Source organism: Sparus aurata, chromosome 15 (genome assembly GCF_900880675.1).
Source record: "Sparus aurata chromosome 15, fSpaAur1.1, whole genome shotgun sequence".
Lineage (NCBI taxonomy): Eukaryota > Metazoa > Chordata > Actinopteri > Spariformes > Sparidae > Sparus > Sparus aurata.
In genome coordinates this window covers 20649745-20670551 of record NC_044201.1, presented here as the reverse complement: position 1 = coordinate 20670551, position 20807 = coordinate 20649745, and the positions used below count along the sequence as shown (strand labels likewise).

Below are 20807 nucleotides of genomic sequence, written 5' to 3'. Positions count from 1 at the left end.
CCAACAAATCAATACACAAACAGCATGTGCACACAGTATCCATACCTATTCATATACATACCATTCACCTCTTGATTGCCTCTTTGTGTGTGTGTGTGTGTGTTGGTGTGTTTGCGTACATTCACAATCATGCTCACACTTTAACCATGTGAAATTAACAGCAGATCACATGTCTGCTCTTCAGTGTTTACTTCCTAAGGCCATATTCACAGAACATCTTGTACCTCTGGGGAGCTCCTAACTGTTTAAGTAACCTCTCAAGCTCTGGGTGTGTCCATCCTGAGCTTCTCATAGTAATTTACAGTGCATATTAGAGATGAAAACAGCTCCTCAATATGAGAACAGTTAGGGGTTTCCTCGTGTCTGTCGGCCCCTGCAGGCTGCGACTCTTCTCATCACTGATTGTGTTATTGTGGTCGTCTTGCCAATTAGCTTTAATTTGCTTTAGCGTTTAATTATATCGATAATTAATTGTTCATACAGCAGCAGTATTTCTACTTGTGTCACCAATGTATTTTTATGCTCAATTAAGCAAAACAGAATCAACCAAACTCATTCATAAAAACACAACTTTGTCCTCAGTAACAAGGTCAGCCACACTTTTTCTCTCAATGAACGGTAGTATTTTTTGGAAGATATGACTGTTATAAACTCTCTGTTTATCAGCACATTCACACGATCATCAGACCACCTCAGTAGTGACACCCAGCTATATGAACTAGCTTTAGTCTCAAGAGCTGTCTCCTATTGAAACAACACACGCACGCACACCCCCACACACACACACACACACAGACTGACACTCTCAGATATACTGCAGTCTGTCAGCCATAGGGTTTATTAGCCAGGGTCTTAAGGGCCCCTCCACATAGCAGGCGTCAGTGTCCAATCGATCTGCGAGATGCCATTCTGTGTGTGTGTGTGTGTGTGTCTGTGTGTGTGTGTGTGTGTTTTAGAAACCCTGGTTTTATCTCTTGGCAGTCAATACACCATGTTTTGACATTGGTGGTTCGAGATGGAGTCCTTCCCTCACACCTCTCCTTCTCCTCATCCCTCCATCATCTGCCACTGACACCACATGCAAGGTTTTTTCCCCGTAGTCTGTGGAAACAGTTTATTAATTATTCCTGTAGTTCACCAACTACTTTACTTTTTATTTTTTATATTTAATCTTAATCAAAACCCTGATTTCAATCCATTTTCACCTCCCCCAGCAGTGTCCTGTTGAACTGCACTCTAGATTTCAGGATAACGTTAAATGTAATTCCCCATCTTCATGGCGATGATCTCGACCAACTCATCACAGGAAGCATTCACTTACTCCCTTTCTTTATCATCTTACCTCTTACCAAAATTGTAGATTAAATGTTATTTCAAAAAACATGAAAACTTACTTGCACACACACACACACACACACACACACACACACTTCCTTAAGAGGAATGAGGATAAAGGACTTTGGAGACCCTGGCTGGCTGTTAAGCTGAGCTCACGTTCTTGCACATGCTCTCTCTTTTGGATATCTGCTCATATTGTTCACATTATGACAAAGCTCTTGTTTCTGTGTCGCTCTGACTGAAAGATATAGGGGTGGTTCAGGGAAGAATACTTTATTCTTTCTATGGATTGCATATTCAACCACAATTGTGCGACAGTACTATGGATATGTTAACATGCAAACATTGTGGATTGGATTAAAATAGGTTTATTTTTTCAAGGTTTACACAGCTTTGCAATCATTGTTACAATAATTAACAGACTTTAACAGACATTTTGATAACTTTTGTTTAAATAAAGATGTGTGTAAGCATTTGATAAAACCTGAGTCTGCATGTGTGTAAAGTGATGTTGGCGGGTGGTGTGTTGTAGCTCATGGGTTGAAGGGTTGGACTCCTGATCTTTCAGCTGGATGCTCTGGTTCTGCCTGAAGGTCCCTTCATCCATTTGAGCAGATGGTGGGACGCCCAGCACTCAGTGACCCCCTAAAACACCCTGCAGGGCCCTGATGTGTGTGTGTGTCTGTGTGTGTGTGTGATTGTGTGTTTATGTCAGAAATGTTCATACACTTCTTCATGTATTGTCTTTATTCCATGGAAGTCGAGATAATATTAAATCAGCCAAATAGGATTTGTGTGCATAACAGCACAATAGCTACTTGCACTTACACTCACCCATGGGTATATGCACACACACACACACAGACACACACTCCTTAACAGAAATTGACAGCCTGACACATACTTGCAGATATAAAAAAAAAGAAGAGAGAATATGAAAAGATGAGGTTATAGTAAAGCACACACCTCTATCTATATCTCCCTCATACAGAGACACACAGTGCAGCACAAAGCTGTCTATCCATTCTCCCGTCTCCCTCCCTCTCCCTCTCTTTTCTCTCCGTCTCTCGCAGTCTGCTCTGCAAAGTTATATGAAGGGCATCAGGCAGGCCCGGCGAGCCGAGTGCAGAGTGACAGCGGCGAACGGAGTGATGGCTCGGCCTGATAAACACCCAGCGTCAAATGAAAAGGCTCTGCGCTTGCCATCATCCCCTGTCACAATGCAATTACTGAACAGAGTGATAGCAAGATAGCAGCCCCCACCGCTAGCCACAATGATAAAAGTATTGACTGATTTGATTGAATGATTAAAATAATGCAGACATAAAAATGGGGTGAAGATAGAGAGGGAAATGGCAGGGAGGAGAGGGAGCAATGGAGAGAGAGGGTGGGGCGGGCTGGGCTGCCAAGAGTGAAGCTTTGTAGATATGGTTATGTCATTATTGTGTGTATACGTGTGTGCGCGTTCAGATGTTTGCTTCATCTAAGGGTGCTTTTGGTTTTGTTCTTTTGTTCCATGTTGTTTCATTCCTCTGTCCCTTTTCCTGTCTCCCTGTCTCTCAGGTTGCCATTTGTGCTGACGTGAAAGAAGTTCTGCTATCAGATGGGAACGAGAAGTCCATTCAGAGTATCCTTTCATCGTCCTCTCCCCCCTGTCTTTTTGTCTATCTCCCTATCTCTGCCTCATTTCTCTGGCTCACATTTATTTATATGCATTGTATGGATTTATTTATGTGAAAAAAACTTTTGTCTTTTTATTTGGGTTTCAATTTAAAAAATTGATTTTGCATTCCTGTGCCTGAAATCACATCTCACATGTAGATGGACTTTTAGCACATGTGACAATAAATTAACATGATATAGATTACAAATGTGAAAATATCAATTTCTTTTGTAATTTAACAACCAGCATTTGTAAATGGCAAATTTATAGTCAATTAAACGTTAATTGACTGTTTCCAAACAATACAATTCTTTATCACCCATTTAAGTTATTGTAAAAGTTTATAAACATCCGCTGCAACTTTATATTTGAAACCTAATAATGTTTGTAGATGAACCACACAATATTTATTAACCATTTACAGTCAAATAACTGCTCATTAAAGTTGAATTTACTATACATTATCCACTTATTAATTATGGTTCTTGTGAAGTACTATGTTTTGTAAGGAACAATAGTTTCACATCTCATAACACGTGTAAGGCAAGGCAAGGCAAGGCAAGTTTATTTGTATAGCACAATTCAGACACAAGGCAACTCAAAGTGCTTTACAGGCACACACAAATTACATTAAAAGACATAAACATTTCATTTAAAAGACTTTAACAATTGCATAAAAAAATTTATAAAAATAAAAATAAAAATAGCATTTTTAGACCAGTAAAAACATTAAGAGACAAACATCAAAACAAGTAGGCTAAAATAGAGAAGCTTTAAAAGAAACAAGACTGTATAGTCAGAGTAATAATGCAGTTCAAAGACTTGAATTGCTTCAGTTAAAAGCAGTGGCAAAAAGAAATGTTTTAAGTCTTGATTTAAAAGAGGTGAGTGTTGTGTAACAGCATTTAACATGAGATTAAACTGGCATAAACAAGCATTTCAGATTTGAAAAAAGTAAAAAAAAAACAAAAAAAAAAAACGGTTACGGCATGTGCTGTTTTCAGACACATTCCATGAAGTATAACATACATTTTATGTGTGCAGTGTAAAAATTCACCCCTGAAATCATTCATTTAATTTGTTTTTGAGTCTTTAATGAGAACTAATTTCCCAGTAAACATATGGCTGGATAATGCAGCCTGATCATACTGTTATACACAGAGGTGTTTCTATTATTTTGTCCATCCCATCTCTATAGGGCTAACCTTAATAGTTCGAAGCTTTGGCATGAAAATGTGATTGTTTTTTACAATTGCTGTTTTTTGGTAAAAGGAGGAAGCGGACATATCCCCGAAAGAGGGTCAAAAGACTGATAAAGAGAGAGTAATGGAGCCCCTCTATTGCGTTTAGTAAGTGTCAAAACCTCTGCACATAAAAACCAACAATGTGATATAAGCACTGAACAGTATCTGTGAGTGGAAAAGCATCCCTGCAAGCTGTGACAGGAGTTCACAGCTGGTCAACACTTGCTTACTCGTCAAGTTGACTTTTGAGTCTTTGCAGGCAGAGATGGAATATACAGTGAGAGGTGTCTCTCCTTCTGTCCTCGTCTCTTATCAAAATCATTGTTAGCTTCAAATAGTTGCTCATGATTGTAGCTGAAGCTTCAAAGCCCCCAAAATGTTATATGGAACAATCCTACTTTTATATCAATGAGAGCAGGCTAAAGCAATAGCAGCTACTCTGCAGCACAAACTACATCCTACAACACGACCTTGGATTAAATCAGCACCTCTCTAAAGCCATTTCCTGAACATAAAAGAAGCCTTCATGAAAGTAGGATTTATTTCAGGACTGTTCAGTGTTTGACCGCATTGGTTTAAGCAAGTTGTACCTGATAAACTGGAAAATTGATCTATAAAAATACCAACAAAAAAAACGCAATTACTTAAGTAGTAATAGCCCAGCTCCAGCGTCTGCTTAATCAATCATGAAACATTGTACCAATTGCTAATATCTATTAAATATCAAAAAACATCTTGCAATTCAAACCATTGTTATTGCTAATGGACTCTGCCAGTATTTTAATGCCTTCCAGGCTATGTGATTCTGCTGCAGCCATACAGTGACTCTTGCATGCAGTCTCATCAACAAAAAAGTAGACAATGTGCTGTAACCTTGGTTTTTAAGCCCTGAAATCAGAGATGGGCTCAGAGTGAAAGAAGAATAGCCGTCCACCTCTTTTATCTTTAGGCAAAAGCAGCAGATGGGGCACCCACAGTGACAAATACCCAGCACCAGCGCTCAACTTGGCATCTACCAATCCTAGCTGCCCACAATGCCATGTTAAGAGCACAGTAATTGCCATCCTGTCAGATTTAGTTTGAGACTTCATCTAACGCTAAGGCTAGGGTTTAGGGCTTGATGAGTGTTTTAGAAGCAGGAACAATCAAGGTTTGTTTAAAATGTTTTTGTGTGTGGTTAAGGTTCAGGGCTATAATTAAGTTTTTAGGACAAATCTTTAGGTGAGAGTTTTTGTTTTCGCCACCATTTGTTCTTTGAGTGTGTTATTGATCAACTCCTGTCAGCTTGCAAACCATCGGGCTCTTCTCTTCTCCCCATCTTCTTTCATCATTCTTGTCCTTTTTCTCCCGTCCTCCCAGATATTGCTTTATTCACTCGACAACTACACAGGCAAGAAAAAAAAAAAAGAAACCCGACTTGCTTTAGTTGCTTCACAAAAGCAGGAAATATAAATACACATTTCTTCCCCATTGACCGGTATGGCACTTTCCATATTTAGCCGTGCTTACAATATCTCTGTCTCATCCGGCTACAATGCTCCCTTACCGATCACAATAAGACCAAACAATAACATTATGGAGTCTGTAAAACCGCACGCACGCACACTCGGGCACACAAACAATACACTATTGACCGACTGCTTTGTTTCACAGAACAAACACAGAGGGAATTGTAAGTGAAATCATAGCGAGAATGGATCGAACACACACAGGAGGAGAGAGGGAGGGTCGAGAAAGACGGATAATTTGTTCTGGGCTCAGCCAAATTGGCCCCATTCACATACGGCAGGCTCTGTGTGGCATTTCCTCTCAGCTGAGGAAGCTGTTGTGTCTTAGCCCTCGCGCTAATGGCCACTGTTTGTCTCACATTCGCTTATTGTGCGGCTGGTGTTACAATGGAAAGAGATAGTGGGTTGTGATATGGCTCAGTTTATACAGTGAAATAGATGAGAAGATAAGCGCAACAAGAAGTTGTGAATGGACGATATTCAGATATGTCTGGAGAATAGATTTTTCCATTTCCTCAGAAGTCGTTGACCTCATTTGCAGTGCAGAAACACACACAAATACACACTGTCGCTGTGACCTTGAATACTCGTGCTGGAAATCAATTGCAATGTTCCATTAAGGATGATTGATGCATGTCATTGGCTGCTACTTGTCTGCTTCAAGTGATGGGAGAAAATATTCCTCGAATTTAATGTCCAATAAAACTCAAATGTCTCTCTCACTTTTTCCTCTTGCTTTCTCCGTGTGTGGTTTCGGTTGTGTGTTCGTGCGCAGGCTGACCTCTACCCCAGTGGTGTGCTGGGGATGAGATTAGACTAAGCTGCTCTGCTCTTCACCCTGTCATCCCTATGCATAACACGCTCAAGCACAGGTGTCTAGCATGTGTGTGCGCTCATGCTTACGCTTGTACATAAACGCATGCTAACCTACATATTATTGTGTATCCGTGTCTGGGAGGCCTTTGATTTTGGATCGGCCTCTCCAGCTATCAATCCATCTATCAACTTATCATCCCTGCTCTCTCTCTCTCTCACACTCTCTCCTGCTCTCTGCTTTTGTCGATTGGATTTGTCTCAGCTCTGTGCAGGCTTTAAAGACAAGGAAATCCTAATTGAATTGCTTTGCAACTCCAGAAGCCAGTGTATTACCAGACAACTTGACATCAATCGCCCTCCTTTTGTGCGTGTTCATCTGCATGTATGTGTGTGTGCGTGCGTGCGAAAGGGGACAGTGTGAGCTTGTGTATCTGTGGTTAAAAGCCTACCCATTGATCCAACTAGAGGCTGCTGTGATCTGCTTCTGCAGCCTGGTCCTTTATCCCTGGAGATCAGCTCCATCGGCTCTGTGTGGGCGTCTACCATATGTGTTTTTACATAAAGAGGGTCTCACTTAGAATTTGTGTCTCTTGATGTTGATCTTTTCACAACGTGACACACACCTCAAGAAACCTTAAACCGTTCAACCAAATATCTCTTGATAGTAGTTTAAATTTCCTGCCTACTAAAGGAAATTAAGGGTGGTGGATCCACGTTTCCAACACACAATGCTTCACACAAAGACTTTTTGATATCTGGCAATGCATTTGTTTTTGTAAAAAGATGATTTGAGGAAGTAGCAAATACTGTATATATTAAATCTGCTCACACGCTGTGTAGAATATCGTGGGACTGTAACATCTTCCAGTCTCTTCTGATAGCAAAACTTTTATTTTTAGAAAAGTTATTTCAAACCATTCAGGTTGAAATTGGTGTTTTCATCGACACCTTTTTTGTCAGTGTTTTGGGGTTGTCCTCCTGTCCGTCTGTCCCATTGTTGGGAATGCGATATATCAGAAACTCATCGTGGGAATTTCTTTCTGGTCATTATTCAATGCCATAGTTCAGGAACAGAAACTTGACAAAGGCATACAACTGTGTGTATGATGAATCCTTGACCGTGGCACGTCAGATGTACGAGGGCTGGCCGAGAGGAACAGGCAAGCTGGGAGGTTCGGGTCAACAAATGTTTCTGCCAGGTGAGACCATTTTCATTCCTTTATAAAAAGATACATACTTCTTCCCTGGGACCATTATCACTGCAGTCATAGAGAAGAGGGTAAGTGTTAAGTGTTTGAAATTGGGTCAAATATTTCTTCAAGTGGTTTCTTTGATCAGGGCCAATATCAGGCTGTGCTGCAGAACAACAAGGAAGGAAAACATACTCAACTGTTCGAAATGTAGTGAATGTTTTTATCCAACGTTCTTTTATGTTGTCTTGAATGCATACATTTTTAGTTTCCCAGTGAGAATGTGAAAACCATAACCATGGTTTATAATCAAGGAACTTTCAGAGAAGCAGTTTGTATATGACTTTCTAAAAAACATTCTTTTTTCATCCAGTACTGATAATTACCTGCTGCTCAACTCCAGTACCGATGAAACAAACAATGATTTCCCATTGTTTATACTATAAAAAGAAGTGCCTAACCTGCAGATGTTGCAAACCTGAGGGTATGAAAGGATAAGATGGTACAAGCAAAGACAGATGATTTAATATTCTATTGCTCTGATAAGACATGTAGTGTCGCAGACTTTTCCTTCTTCTCAGAGCTCTTGCTGAACATGATTTGGTAAATTGCAATCATATTGACCCTTCCTTTTGTATATGTAAAAAAACTGAGGACACAAATTTGTAAATTTTTATATCTTGAAATCTGAAAAATGAATGACAAAAGATCAAACTACATAAGCTACATTCTGTAAAAGCCAGTCAATTGTGTGTGTGTGTGTGTGTGTGTGTGTGTGTGTGTGCGTGTGTGTACATGCACACAGATTCATCCAAGCAAAATGATTCCCTTTGTGGGGAGTTGTAGTCCAGAAAACCATTGAGGCAACTTCTACCAATCACCATACACACAAAAACACACACACTCACTTCATATGCAAGGACGGGCTAAAACGTAGTTAATTGTTGTCCCTGCCTCCAAAAAAAAAAGTATTTTGCCATTGACTGACTGTTTTGCTCCCCTTCCTCTTGCCTCGCTCCCTCTCTCTCCCTCTCTCTCTGTTTCACCCTCCTGCGCATATTTACATGAGTGGAAGATGGAGTGAAAAAGTAAACGTATAATTAGGCTACATTACTTTGATTGTTTTCTTTTCAGATTATGCCTGCTGTCAACGCCGCGCCGCAAGAGAGGGCGAAGGGCACGATGCGATTGGACAAGGGGAGGGAGAGGGAGGGGCATGTCGCGTGATGGTGTGCGCGCATGCATGCGTATGTGTGTGCGTGTGCGGGGACCTCCTGCCGCGAATCGAGATTGTGTTTCTAGCGGGGCCTAATGTTTTGTTTACTGAGTGTTAATAATGCCTAATTAATAATCCCCCTCTCTGCCTAACAGTCTGAAAGAGAGAGAGAGAGGGAGAGAGGGAGAGGGAAAATGGTGTGAAGAAGAAAGTGGCATCAGCACAGCCTTTACACAATCTGGAACATCCAAATTACAGCCAAAGAAAAGGAAAAACATGTTAACTACTGGTAATTTACTGCAAACAGTCTATGTAAACTTCAGTGTTGCTCGCCACTGAGCAAGCAAAGTGGTCATTGACACTGGTGGACCAGGAAAAACAGGCAGTGTCAGGGGGGTCACCGACTGTAACATAAAGAGAGAGAGCGACACTTTCTGCTCAAATTGCAACATTTTGAAAATGCCAAACCAAAATGTAATATTCACCTGAGGAAAACACTGACATTGGCAAAGAAGCACCAGAAATGTCATGAAATATTAGATGAAACCGAGCTCCGTCAAAATATACCTTCTTCCAGATTCACAATAGGGAAGGACACAAATGAAAAAAGGAGTCTTAATTTACCATTTTGAAATATACTTATTCAACATAAACCAGTTTTCAACAACATTATAAAACATAATGGAGACACATGAAATGGGACATCCTGATAAACTATCTGAGGAGCCCAGACAATTAACAGATAAAATTTGAAATATATGTTTACTAAAATGTTATTTAGATTTGAAAAGTGCATGTATTATACAGTAACATTCACAACCAAAAATCCCTAACCTATGGACCTATGACATTGATACCATCAGTCTAAACATTGATCAAAGGGTTAAAGATGCAATAAATAGACACATATCGGATTGAGGAGTTACAGGATCTAAATTGTGGTTTTGTAAGGTCTACTTTTTAGGAGGTGTTTAGATATGTAGTCTAATGTTGAGTTGTAAAGTCCAAAATGTCCATTTGATGTCCTTTTTGCTGCGTTCTGGATTAAAGCTGCACAATTAATCAAAACATTATCAAAATTGCAATATGGTTAAGTCTATCGTGCAAATCACAGAAGCTAGAATCTTTTTTCAATAAATGTCAAATTTGTGACAGATTGTGATGCAAACAAAATTATAATTCCCATTACTCTTGAATCATATTAAAATCACAATTAAAGTAAATACATCTTTTGAATATTCTGTAACCCTGGTCTAAATCATTATACTTTCATACAACCTAACAATAAGGTAAGAAGAAGAAAGAGAGCTGACAGTGTGGATATTGAATAACAAAATGTATGGAGGTGGCTGTTCCGTGTGTGTGTGTGTGTGTGTGTGTGTGTGTGTGTGTGTGTGTGTGTGTGTGTGCATACACATGGTATAAATGTCAAGTGTCATGTCAGAAGCTCCCTCTCTGTATCTTGCAGATGACACGTCAACCCTCCCTGACACTTTGCTGCCAGTTGCTCTGCAGTTTCATGAATGTTGCGTTGTTTTCTTTTGTCAAACAGCAAATATAAAACTTCGCTGTCCCTGTTTTATGTTTTCTTTCAGGGTGGTGAGGTGGGACTGCGAGTCGGACATTTCTTCGCTAGAGGGTCACTTTGACATTGTCATGTGTGCAGACTGGTAGGTGCGCGCACACACACACACACACACACACACACACTCACACACACAGCTCTGTGTGTGCGTTCATGGCAATAATTTTCACTTTTGCGTGACAGTTCTTGCATGGCCCCCCACCAGCGCTTGGACCTTCTTCTGCCTTGTCCACACACACACACACACACACACACAGTCACACACACATACATACATATGCTCAGATGCTCGCCCGCCTCCATTTTACACCAAATTGCCTCGTTTTCATGCTTGGTGTCCCAGCAAATGGATGACTTAGGCAAATTGCAAATAATTGCGCCTTGACAAGGAAGGAGACACAGTAAGATAAAGAAAGAGTTGAGGGCGGATGGAGGGAGGAGTAGAAATGGAGATGGAAATGGATAGATAGAGCAACATAAACACAACAATTAGCACATCGGTCATTGAAATGTAGATCTTGCGGCCAATCAAGAATTACATCTTTTTTTATTGCTCAATTGTACTGCATGAGGTAAAATGCATTCTGTGTACCCTGCACAGGGAAGGAGAGATTCATCTGTGAAAACAATTTAGAGTTTCCATCGCTTCTGTTTCTCTTCCTTTACTTTGCCTTTTCTATGTAGTAGATCTATCAAAACTGATGCATTGTGCAACCTTGACTTGTTTACACATAAATACACAGAGAGAGAGAGAGTGAGAGAGAGAGAGAGAGAGAGAGAGAGAGCGCTGTAGTAGTAAATACAAAGAACACCTTTCTCATTGCAGCTCCTGCCTCTTCAGCCCAGCCTGTACCCTCCAGCAGTAATCAATTACGTATCTTTTTATCATAAAGATGTTTTGAGCATATCGATATTTAAAATGATTCAAAAGGGTGATGTAGGATTTTAATGTTTTGAACATAAAAATGATTGTTGGGAACTGAAAATCCGTATTTAAAGAAAAGCTGAAGTCAAGCTCGTCTGTTGTTTGAGTTTTAATAGGTCAGAATCTTTAGCTGCGACTCAGTCCAAAGTGACAGTGTGACATCGGTCGTACTATATGGCCTTTTACTGGATGTGTCCCTGCGGAGGGACTCCAATGCTCATATGAGCAGTAATGTAGAAACCTTATGGGGGGTAACACATGCAGCCGACCTCAAAATCAGCAGACAGATATCAGGAGAGGTTTGCAGGTTCTGTGGTTGTGGAAGCAAAACCCCAGATGTGAGAGGAGTTTTTTGCAGGACTTGGAATAGGACTGAAAGATGACTTTAGAGGAAGAAGCCCAGGGTGACTGGTGGTATCGGTTGATGATAAAAGGAACGATAAGCATCACCCCTTCTTTGGAGAGGCCAGAGGACTCTCAGAAAGACTCACCCAACTTCTGGTTAGAGCTCACTGAGGCAGTCAGTGGTGAGGCACTGGGAGTGGATGAGATTGAAAAGTTGCAAAAACCTGCTACACGCATTCTGATCAGGAAGAGTTACCGTGTCACAGCTGTTTTCTTCAGCACTGTTTGCTTGCATGTAGATTTTTCTAGAATCCTGGATTTTACTTTGGTTTTACTTTGACATACAGCCCTATGTCTCTTCCTGGAACACAGCAGCATAACTTTTTTTCAAGGATTCAAGCTTCCCACCCTAAATGTTGCATCCAAGGAAAATTTACACATGTGCCCATGGTCTATAGCCCATTTCTGTCTGTAAGAATCAGAAGACAGGAATGTTGGTTAAGCTTTTTCTGCTGCTGGTAATGTAATAGTGGACCACATAGTTCCTTGAAGCTACTTCAGATTTTTAGAGGCGAGTAAATGCTTTCACGTCCTTTTACCACCACATTTACACACACACACACACACACACACTGAGAAGATGGATATGCTGTTGGCTGAAGCGAAAGTACTTGACTGTTTACCAGCTTCACAAACACTGAACAAATTTAGCTTGTGTACAGTTAGTGTTTGTGTGTGTGTGTACCTATCTATCTGCGCGAGTATGTGCATGCGCGCTAAGTGCAGCATTAGTAAACGCCGTTATCATTATTTTAATGTCACGGTCATCACATCTAATATTCAGGTACAGCACCCAGAGAGAGAAAGGGAGCAGGCAGCTAATAGAGGATATTTTACAGTGGACCGGTGTATCCGCACATGTGTGTATGACAGACGGAAGCAGATCATGTGAGAACAGGGCAAATTGCATGTGAATTTTTTGGTATCGCAGGTTTTTTTTTCCCTTCAGATTTCTCTCAGCGGAGATGCAGCTTTAGTGATGGGCCTGTGCAGTGTGTGTGCATGTGTATGTGAGTGAACGATTGTGTGATAATTGCAGTGGTGGTGGTTGAAGAGTGATGGCTGACCGATTAACGGGCGCATCGTGGTGATGATCACCTACAAAAAGGTCAACAACGCGGCTTCCACTCCGATTAATTATAGCTCCTACCGGCAGCGATGGAACCACCGCTGAGCAGAGATGGTAGCAGAAGTGAGGAGGGGAGTGAGGAAGGGAGAAGAGTTTTGTGTAACATTGAATATCAGCGGTTCATTATGTGCTAACTTCCTTGGATATGGTGCCTGTCTCTGAAATGGGGGTATTATGCAAAACGAAGAATTGGCTAGTGTTAGAGTGGATTTTGCTGTTATTTAAGTGCTGTTAAAGTATCAATCTGGCACTGTTCACTGCTTCACCAACTTTTAAACCTGATGAAATTGCACCACTTGAACAAGACATTATGAATTTTACTCTTTGTGTGACGTCCTAACTGGGAAAACTCAAGGTCTGAATCACAGTTTCGCCCAGTGCTAGATGTTGCCTTGACATATTAAATGTCGAGGCTAGATGTAGCCTGTCACAATAGCTATTGATTTAAAAAAAGTGCCACAGTTATGTCAAAAGCAAAACCAACAACTTTTGATGAAAAAATGCTGTTTGTGTCCTTCGTGCATACTATATACAGTATATACAGTACCCATACCAATTTGTCAAAGAAAAGGAAAAAAAGATCTGTAGCTGTTGGGATCAAATTCACAGAAAGTCGCCCACTTTCTCTTACTCTTGAAATGCACTTATTGTTTGTCTTGCCGATAGTGCTCAAGAGACATTTCCCCATCATGGAACAAACACAATGGAGGTGTAGAGTCTACAGTAGAGCTGTGAAGAATGATATAATGAAAACCGGCGAAAGAAAAAAGTAGACACTGTAGAGAACGAGAAGCTTAAAAAAGAAATCAATTTTTCAGTTGATACAAATTTTCAATTAAGCCCCATTCTGCTCAAAAATGTGTTTTGCTTGTTGTTACTTTAATGTTTGACCTTCACTGTTTGTTTTCACATTCATCTGCTGGAAGAGAAAAGTTTTTCTGTGCCCACCTTAAAATCTCATCTCGTGTAGGTACACATGTGACAAAGTGCTGAAATAATTCAGCAGCCCAATCACCAGAATATAGGTTGGCGGTATACATTTACCAATGAAAACCATGGACACGCTAAAACTTAACATTTCTATATTGTTTAGGGGGTTTTTGTGTTTTTATTTTGTGACAAAGCTATACTTATGATCTCTCTGTGAGGTTTAGGCCCAAAATCTTCTTGGTTAGGGTTAGGAAAATATTATATTTTAGTCCCCACAAACACGGCTGAAAATTTTCCTAAGGTATCTTTCCCAAGGTCATAAACATGTAATGTCAACATGATAACATGTTTTGTTGAAAATGCCAACATAGTACATAGGCAACTGACATGCACAAATGTGAACGTATCGGTGGCTTGCAGAAACGTTACCTGCCAACATTTTGTCCTGGTGACTGGGCTGGATTCTCAGACAGAGAGACTGACAGGAATGCAGTAATTGTGAAGTATTGTGTGCCTCCTGACGTCCATGTGTTTCTGTGTGTGTCTGTGTGTGTGTGTGTGTGTGTGTGTGTGTGTGTGTGTGAGAGAGAGAGAGAGAGAGAAAGAGGGGGATTCCGGCAGTGGGCATGTGGGTGGCAGAGCATCCTTGGCTGGTATGTTCGCATGTCTGCTTCCTCCAGAAACTGTCCATGTGTGGGCACTGAGATAAAACCCTGTGTCTGTATGTGTGAGTTTGTATGTGTGTGTGTGTGTGTGTGTGTGTGTGTTTTTGTCTTTCCATACTATATCTATGTCTTCTGCAACCCTCACACGAGAACTTGTTATGCACACACACTTCTTTTGTGCTTCACACAAGAGCTGAATTGGATTTGGGAACTTTAGGCACATACTGAAACACACATGTCCTTATTAAAAGGTCTATGTGATGACTTGGCACAATAACACCCATCTGGACAAAAGCCCTGAAGTATGTAATGGGAGTCTGTCACACTTCTGATGACGTTGAGACAATTAACAAGTGAGTGCTGCTTGATACTTGCAGGTAGTGAAGAATAAAAAAATCGTCATCATTTAAGTTTATTTTCTGTATTAAGCACAGTTCAACACTGATTCTTAGAGGCAGTCCTCTGCCCAAAAAATACACTGTCATTTACTCACTTTGTCTCTTTCTTATGTCTCCACCACATATACATATTTCAGTCAGAACTGCAGTAGGCCTCTTCTACAGCAGCACCTTTGTTTTTTTTGTTTTTCATTCTCTTACAATGGACTGAAAAACTGTTAATCCTTTTTAGTTTTTGCAAAACTCTTCTGCTACATATGACTCTCCACTGGAATTTAACTTTTTAGAAAATTTATAATCACACTAAAATGAAGAGAAAATTATTTTTCTTAGTCATACTAAGTAACCAATAAAAAGACATTTGATCACAATATGTAATCCCACACATGTGTCATCAGGGCTTAACTGTGTTAGTGAGAAAATTGTCAGAACTTCTGTTGCTCAGCTCTGATTCATATTAATTTGAACATTTGACATTTTTTGAAATTGTAATAATTCTCCTTTTTTTTTACCAACAAAAAACTGATAGCAGATCTAAGTGGAATGTTAATTGATTTTTAGATTCCTTTTCAGAAAAAAATGAACTGAAATCAAAAGAGGTCTGCTGCTTGTTTACCACTTAAATGGAGAAATTCTTTGAGGCGTGCGTAGTGTCTTTGCCAAGAAACATGGAAGTCACTTTCTAAGAGTGTGATTAGTGTAAGGCATTCAACTACACGCACACAGGCACACACACACGCACACGCACACGCACACACACACACACACACACACACACACACACACACACACACATCATGCATCCCTGTATTCTCATTAATAGGATGAAAGAATGAAACCAATGTTGATTCTTTGACAGTTTTGGTTTTAGCTGTTAAGAAGGTCAAGGTTAACATACTTACTCCATTACACTTCACTAGCTCTATACTGAATTTGTTGTTTTGATTCTCTTTGTTTACATGGTTTTAGTGTGAATGCAGTATTAAGTGACTTAATGTTGTTTTGGCATTTGCCCAGATGGTCTGGGGCTCAATACCCTGAAAGTAAACATGCAAGAGGTCCTACAAAATATGTGGCATTGAATATTGACAGAAAACAGATTTACTTACTGTAAGAGTACAAAGGCTCATGTAATTGTGTCAATTTGAATAATAACTGAAAGGTGATCAGTCCTCAAACAGAGTTAAACATGAAGTAAACTTTGGTTCATAAATCTGAAATAAGGTAAAACAATTTAATATGGTAGTAATTCATATCGATAAACATCCTTGCCTTTCAGACGATGTCATGTGTTTCCATGCTCTCACCCTCGCAGCTTTGACGACATCCTTCATGTTCACATACGTGTGTAAGTGAACAAATATAGCAGCAGGTCTCTCACGCACACGCCCGGTTCGTGCCCTTTCACCCTCAGTAAGTTTTGACTGGAGTTCACTGGGCCATACTGGGTGGGAGGGGTCAGCGTGAGACAATAGGACCCCTGACAGTCTGGGGGCACCAGAGGTCACCTTAAAGGGACCTTAAAGGGGACGACTACTCAATTTGAAAGTCAATAAATGTTAAATTGGCAGTATTAAACCGCCACTGTTCACCAGTGTAATAGACTGTGAGACACTCCTCTGAGGTCCCACAAGAATATCACTTTACATTGTTTTCATTTTCATTTCAAAGTGAAGAGGAATCCAAACAAGCAGGAAATGCCTCACTGCTATAATGCCAACGTCTGAATTCTTTGTTGGTGAAATAATAGCAGACGAACGCAAATTTATGTTGTTCTTTTACATGTATAAAAAGGGGACACACTGGTGCACAGGTGGCTCATATTAGTTTAAGTGATGATCAGCAGCTTTTATCAGCTGTTAAAGATGCCAAAAGCATCAGAGACAAGTGACCATTAAAAATAAAGCTGAATTTTTTTTGTGTGTCTTGGTGATAGAAACGAATGATACTTACAACATTTTCCCAAATTAAAAAACTGCCTTAGTAAAGAGAAACTGTCGTCAAATATTCACAACCAACCAACAGGATATATGTAAGACAGATACATGATCGGTTTTCTCTGAAATGCAGTACGCATGCGTTCGTTCCTGTGCACAAAATGGTAGTTTACCTAAATGCTCACTTTATGTGAAATACACAGCTTTATTCTTCACATCACTTTGTTACAGTGGTAGTTGTAGACACTTAAAACTTCTCAACAGCACTGATTGTGGCTCTATTTTCTCTCTTCTGACAGTTGCCCTTTAAATGGCATCCTGTCCTTCCCGTGCCCTCGGTCTGTTTGTGTCTGCGTGTGTTTCAGCTGTTACCTCCACCCAACCACCCAACTACCTCACTTCCTTGTTTTCCTTACCACTCACTTTTCCTGTGAGCCGATATCTGTGGCAAAATAAACCAAACACAAACCTCTCACCTTTCAAGTCAAATAAACTTCGCACCCCTGTACAACCTCGGAAGAACAATAAACTTTACACATAAAGTACCTACACCCATCCGGGTTTCGGCTTGTAATGGAAAGTCCTGTTTTTGTTGTTCATTTTTAAAAATGTCTTTCCCTACATCCTGTGTGCAGACACGTATCGGTGCAGGTTGTTCGTAGAGATTGAGTGAGGAGAGTTTGTGATGTGGATCAGAGGATTTTGAATGAGCAAAGGTCAGAGGCTGCGATTGGAAAGTTACGTCCAGATTGCCTCTCCACTGGCCAGTTGGACGGATGTGAGAGATTATGTCAAATCTGCACTGTATTGTTGCATTTTAGTCAAATTACTCCACTCTCATCTGTGATAATAGGTAGACACAAACATGCAACACTCAAACACACACAATCATATACACACTCAGTGCTCTACTTACTGTCATAATGGATTGAAATTTGTCTTTGTGGATACAGAGACAGGTGTTGGTTTGTTTAGATTGATTGAAGTCGATTTGGGCGTGCGTCCGAGTGTGTGTTGCACGTATCCCCATCTGTTACGTAAAACCAACTTGTTAATAACCCAGTTAATATTTTAACATTTATATCAGAGCTTGAACCAATTAGGAACCAATTGTCATTATAACACCAGCACATCAATGACCATATAACCTTTTTTTACCTGTTTTGACGCTCACATTTATCTTTCTTCCTTTTAACCCACTCTCCGAGTTGTCCGTGAGTCTTGAAATGAATTTAACATCTTTGTTTGTCCTCTTTCACGTATCTGTATTGTGTTTTTAAAGAGGATATGTGTGAACGCTCAAAGCTCACATGCCTCTTTCCACCACCTAGTATTTCAGCTGAAGCTCTACTTCACTCCTCTCAAATGATGGAATTTAACAATATGCACAGAGGAATATGTGATTTGACAATTTCAAGTGTGTTAAGATTATAATAGTTCTACCCTACCCTATTCATTCATGTCATTCATTCAACCTTTATTCCTGCTCAAGGGATCACTGAGGGGTGACCCTCATTTACAATGACATTTATTCATTGGATACTGATGTATAGCAGAGAACTGTGACTGACTTCATTTTGCACCCTGTTGACCGTGACAGTACAGTAATTGTATTAGACACCAAAGTTGTTCTGACAAGAGAAATACAATCGCTGTTAGTTCCAAACAACTTTGGTGGAGACAAAAGCCAGTCACAGGAATGTTTTTCTCACTTTTATTCAGCTTTTGTTAACATGCTATTTTTTAGTAGTAAAAGTTCCAATCTGTAGGATTTAAGATGATCTGCTGGCAGAAACGGACTATAATATTTAGAATTATGTTTTCACTTGTGTAAAATAAGATGAATCTAAATTAATGTATTCACATCACCTTAAATGAGGCTTTTATATCTACAAATAGAAAGGGTCCTCTTCCACGCGTTCCACCATGTTGCACCGTGTCCAAGAATGGACACACCAAACACTCACTCTTGAGGGAAAAGTTTGTTGTTTTTCACATTTTTAGTGGCCAACGTAGGAGAGGGTGAGATGAGGGGTATTCAGCTGGTTGCAGTGTTTAACCTCACAGCTAGATGAAACTGAATCCTACACTCTGGTCCTTTAACGAACTGAATATTAGTACAAGCATGCAATTACAAGCACTACCCCCTTGCCCCTCAGAATAGAGTTAAAAGGGGTTGTGGTTGACATCTCGCCGGTCATTGTCATTGTCATTGTTTGGGGTTTATGAAGAGACAACCAGACATTTCCAAATATTTTACTCTGCCAGTGGATTTTTTTTCTCAAATTCTATTGAGAAAGCTTTTTTTTTGTTAGGTGATTTCTGAACCCTTAAAAAGAGAGTCCTCATCTATGCCTCCATCTTGGTTTTCGTTCTTCCTCTGTTTCATAACGATTCTCTCTCTCAGAAAAACATGCCTACAGACTCGCTGTGGCTCCAATCAGAGCCTGTTCTCCTCACACCATCCGCTCATCTTTGCTTATCAGTACTTAAATCCTTTTTATCTACATTTTGCATAAAGCCAACACACACACACACAATTGATTCAAACACTCATACGCACTGTACAAAGGCACATTGACTTGTTAGATATGCACAAAAACATACATAATACAAAACATAAATGCACCACAACAAGTATAACACACACATACATCCACTCAGCACCCTGATACTCTCTCATTTTAATTACTAAGATGTGACTTACCTTTGATCACACAGTGCCTATTTTTTATCTTTTTTATTTGGTGTCTGAATTATGTAAATGTGGCACTAATCATATTGTTTGTGAAGTTGTATGGAAAAAAAAACATGCATGCACAAATCCTCTTACTCACATGTACATGTAGACTGTCTCTTCACACACATGTTAGTTATAGTACAGAGGTGTTTAATGTAAAATGGAAGCAGTTAATTTGATTCTCCGCTCGTGTGTTGTTTTTGTTCTTATATCTTCATATTAACTTCAGAGCTCACACTCCAGGTATTAATTCTGCAAATTCCGAGGTGCTTTTTGCGCGGCTTTGAAGAGTCCCAGTAAAACTGTGTACGTCTGCTTGTACACACATGCGCGTGTTTACCGTCGGCGATTGGTATCTGTGCACGTTGGATTTTTCTGATGTTCTGCATTCCTCGCGCCGCCTCGACATAACAGGCGGAGGTGAATACACGCGGAAACTCAAACGTAAACAAAAAAGGAAGAGCATCTTACTCATGCAAATTGTTTTTTTTCCCCCTTCTTCCTTTTGGTGGATTTATTTGTGAACAAAAGAAAATAAATAGCCTGCTGCTTTATCTGGAGCTGCTATCGTAAGAATGCATTCTAACCTGGCTCTCCCTCTCTTCCCAGTTTGTTTCTCGACCAGTACAGAGCCTGCCTGGTTGATGCTATAAGGAGATTACTGCAACCCAATGTAAGTGTGTGCGTGCGTGTGTGTGCCTCTGTGTGTCTACTGTATATATCTCTGCTTATCCCCTTCTTCTAAATCACCACCCACTCCTCTCAATCATAATTAGGCCTCGCCCAAAACCCTATACACATTAATCGTCTGACAGGATTAATATCATGTAATGCTTTAATGCTTATTATGAGCGACTTGAATGCATTGCTCTGATCTCCGCCTCTTTCTCTCTCCTGCCTTCCCCTTAATCATAAATCCGAGGCAACTTCTCCCTTTTGGCCTCGCGATAAGACCCCACGCTGTGACAGCCAAAGCAAATGGGGGGGGTAAAAAAAAGCAAAAGGGCTGGAAGAGATAGTGTTGAGGTTTCTATTCATCTGAGGAGAGAGGGTTGCGTTTTAAGTACAGAGGCCAGACTGGTATAGGGAATATCTGTTTATGAAAAGGAAGGTGAAGG

General features: G+C 40.2%; 1 protein-coding gene across 2 annotated transcripts in view; it reads left to right on the top strand.

Moving 5' to 3' along the window:
* camkmt (calmodulin-lysine N-methyltransferase) overlaps nucleotides 1–20807 on the top strand; it is a 116421-nt gene that overhangs the window by 80402 nt on the left and 15212 nt on the right. For both annotated transcript variants that reach the window (XM_030442642.1, XM_030442643.1), the window contains exons 7-10: nucleotides 2902–2965; nucleotides 7702–7768; nucleotides 10571–10645; nucleotides 20299–20362. In XM_030442642.1, coding sequence (XP_030298502.1) covers nucleotides 2902–2965; nucleotides 7702–7768; nucleotides 10571–10645; nucleotides 20299–20362 — 270 coding nt within the window. The remainder of the gene's footprint in view (nucleotides 1–2901; nucleotides 2966–7701; nucleotides 7769–10570; nucleotides 10646–20298; nucleotides 20363–20807) is intronic.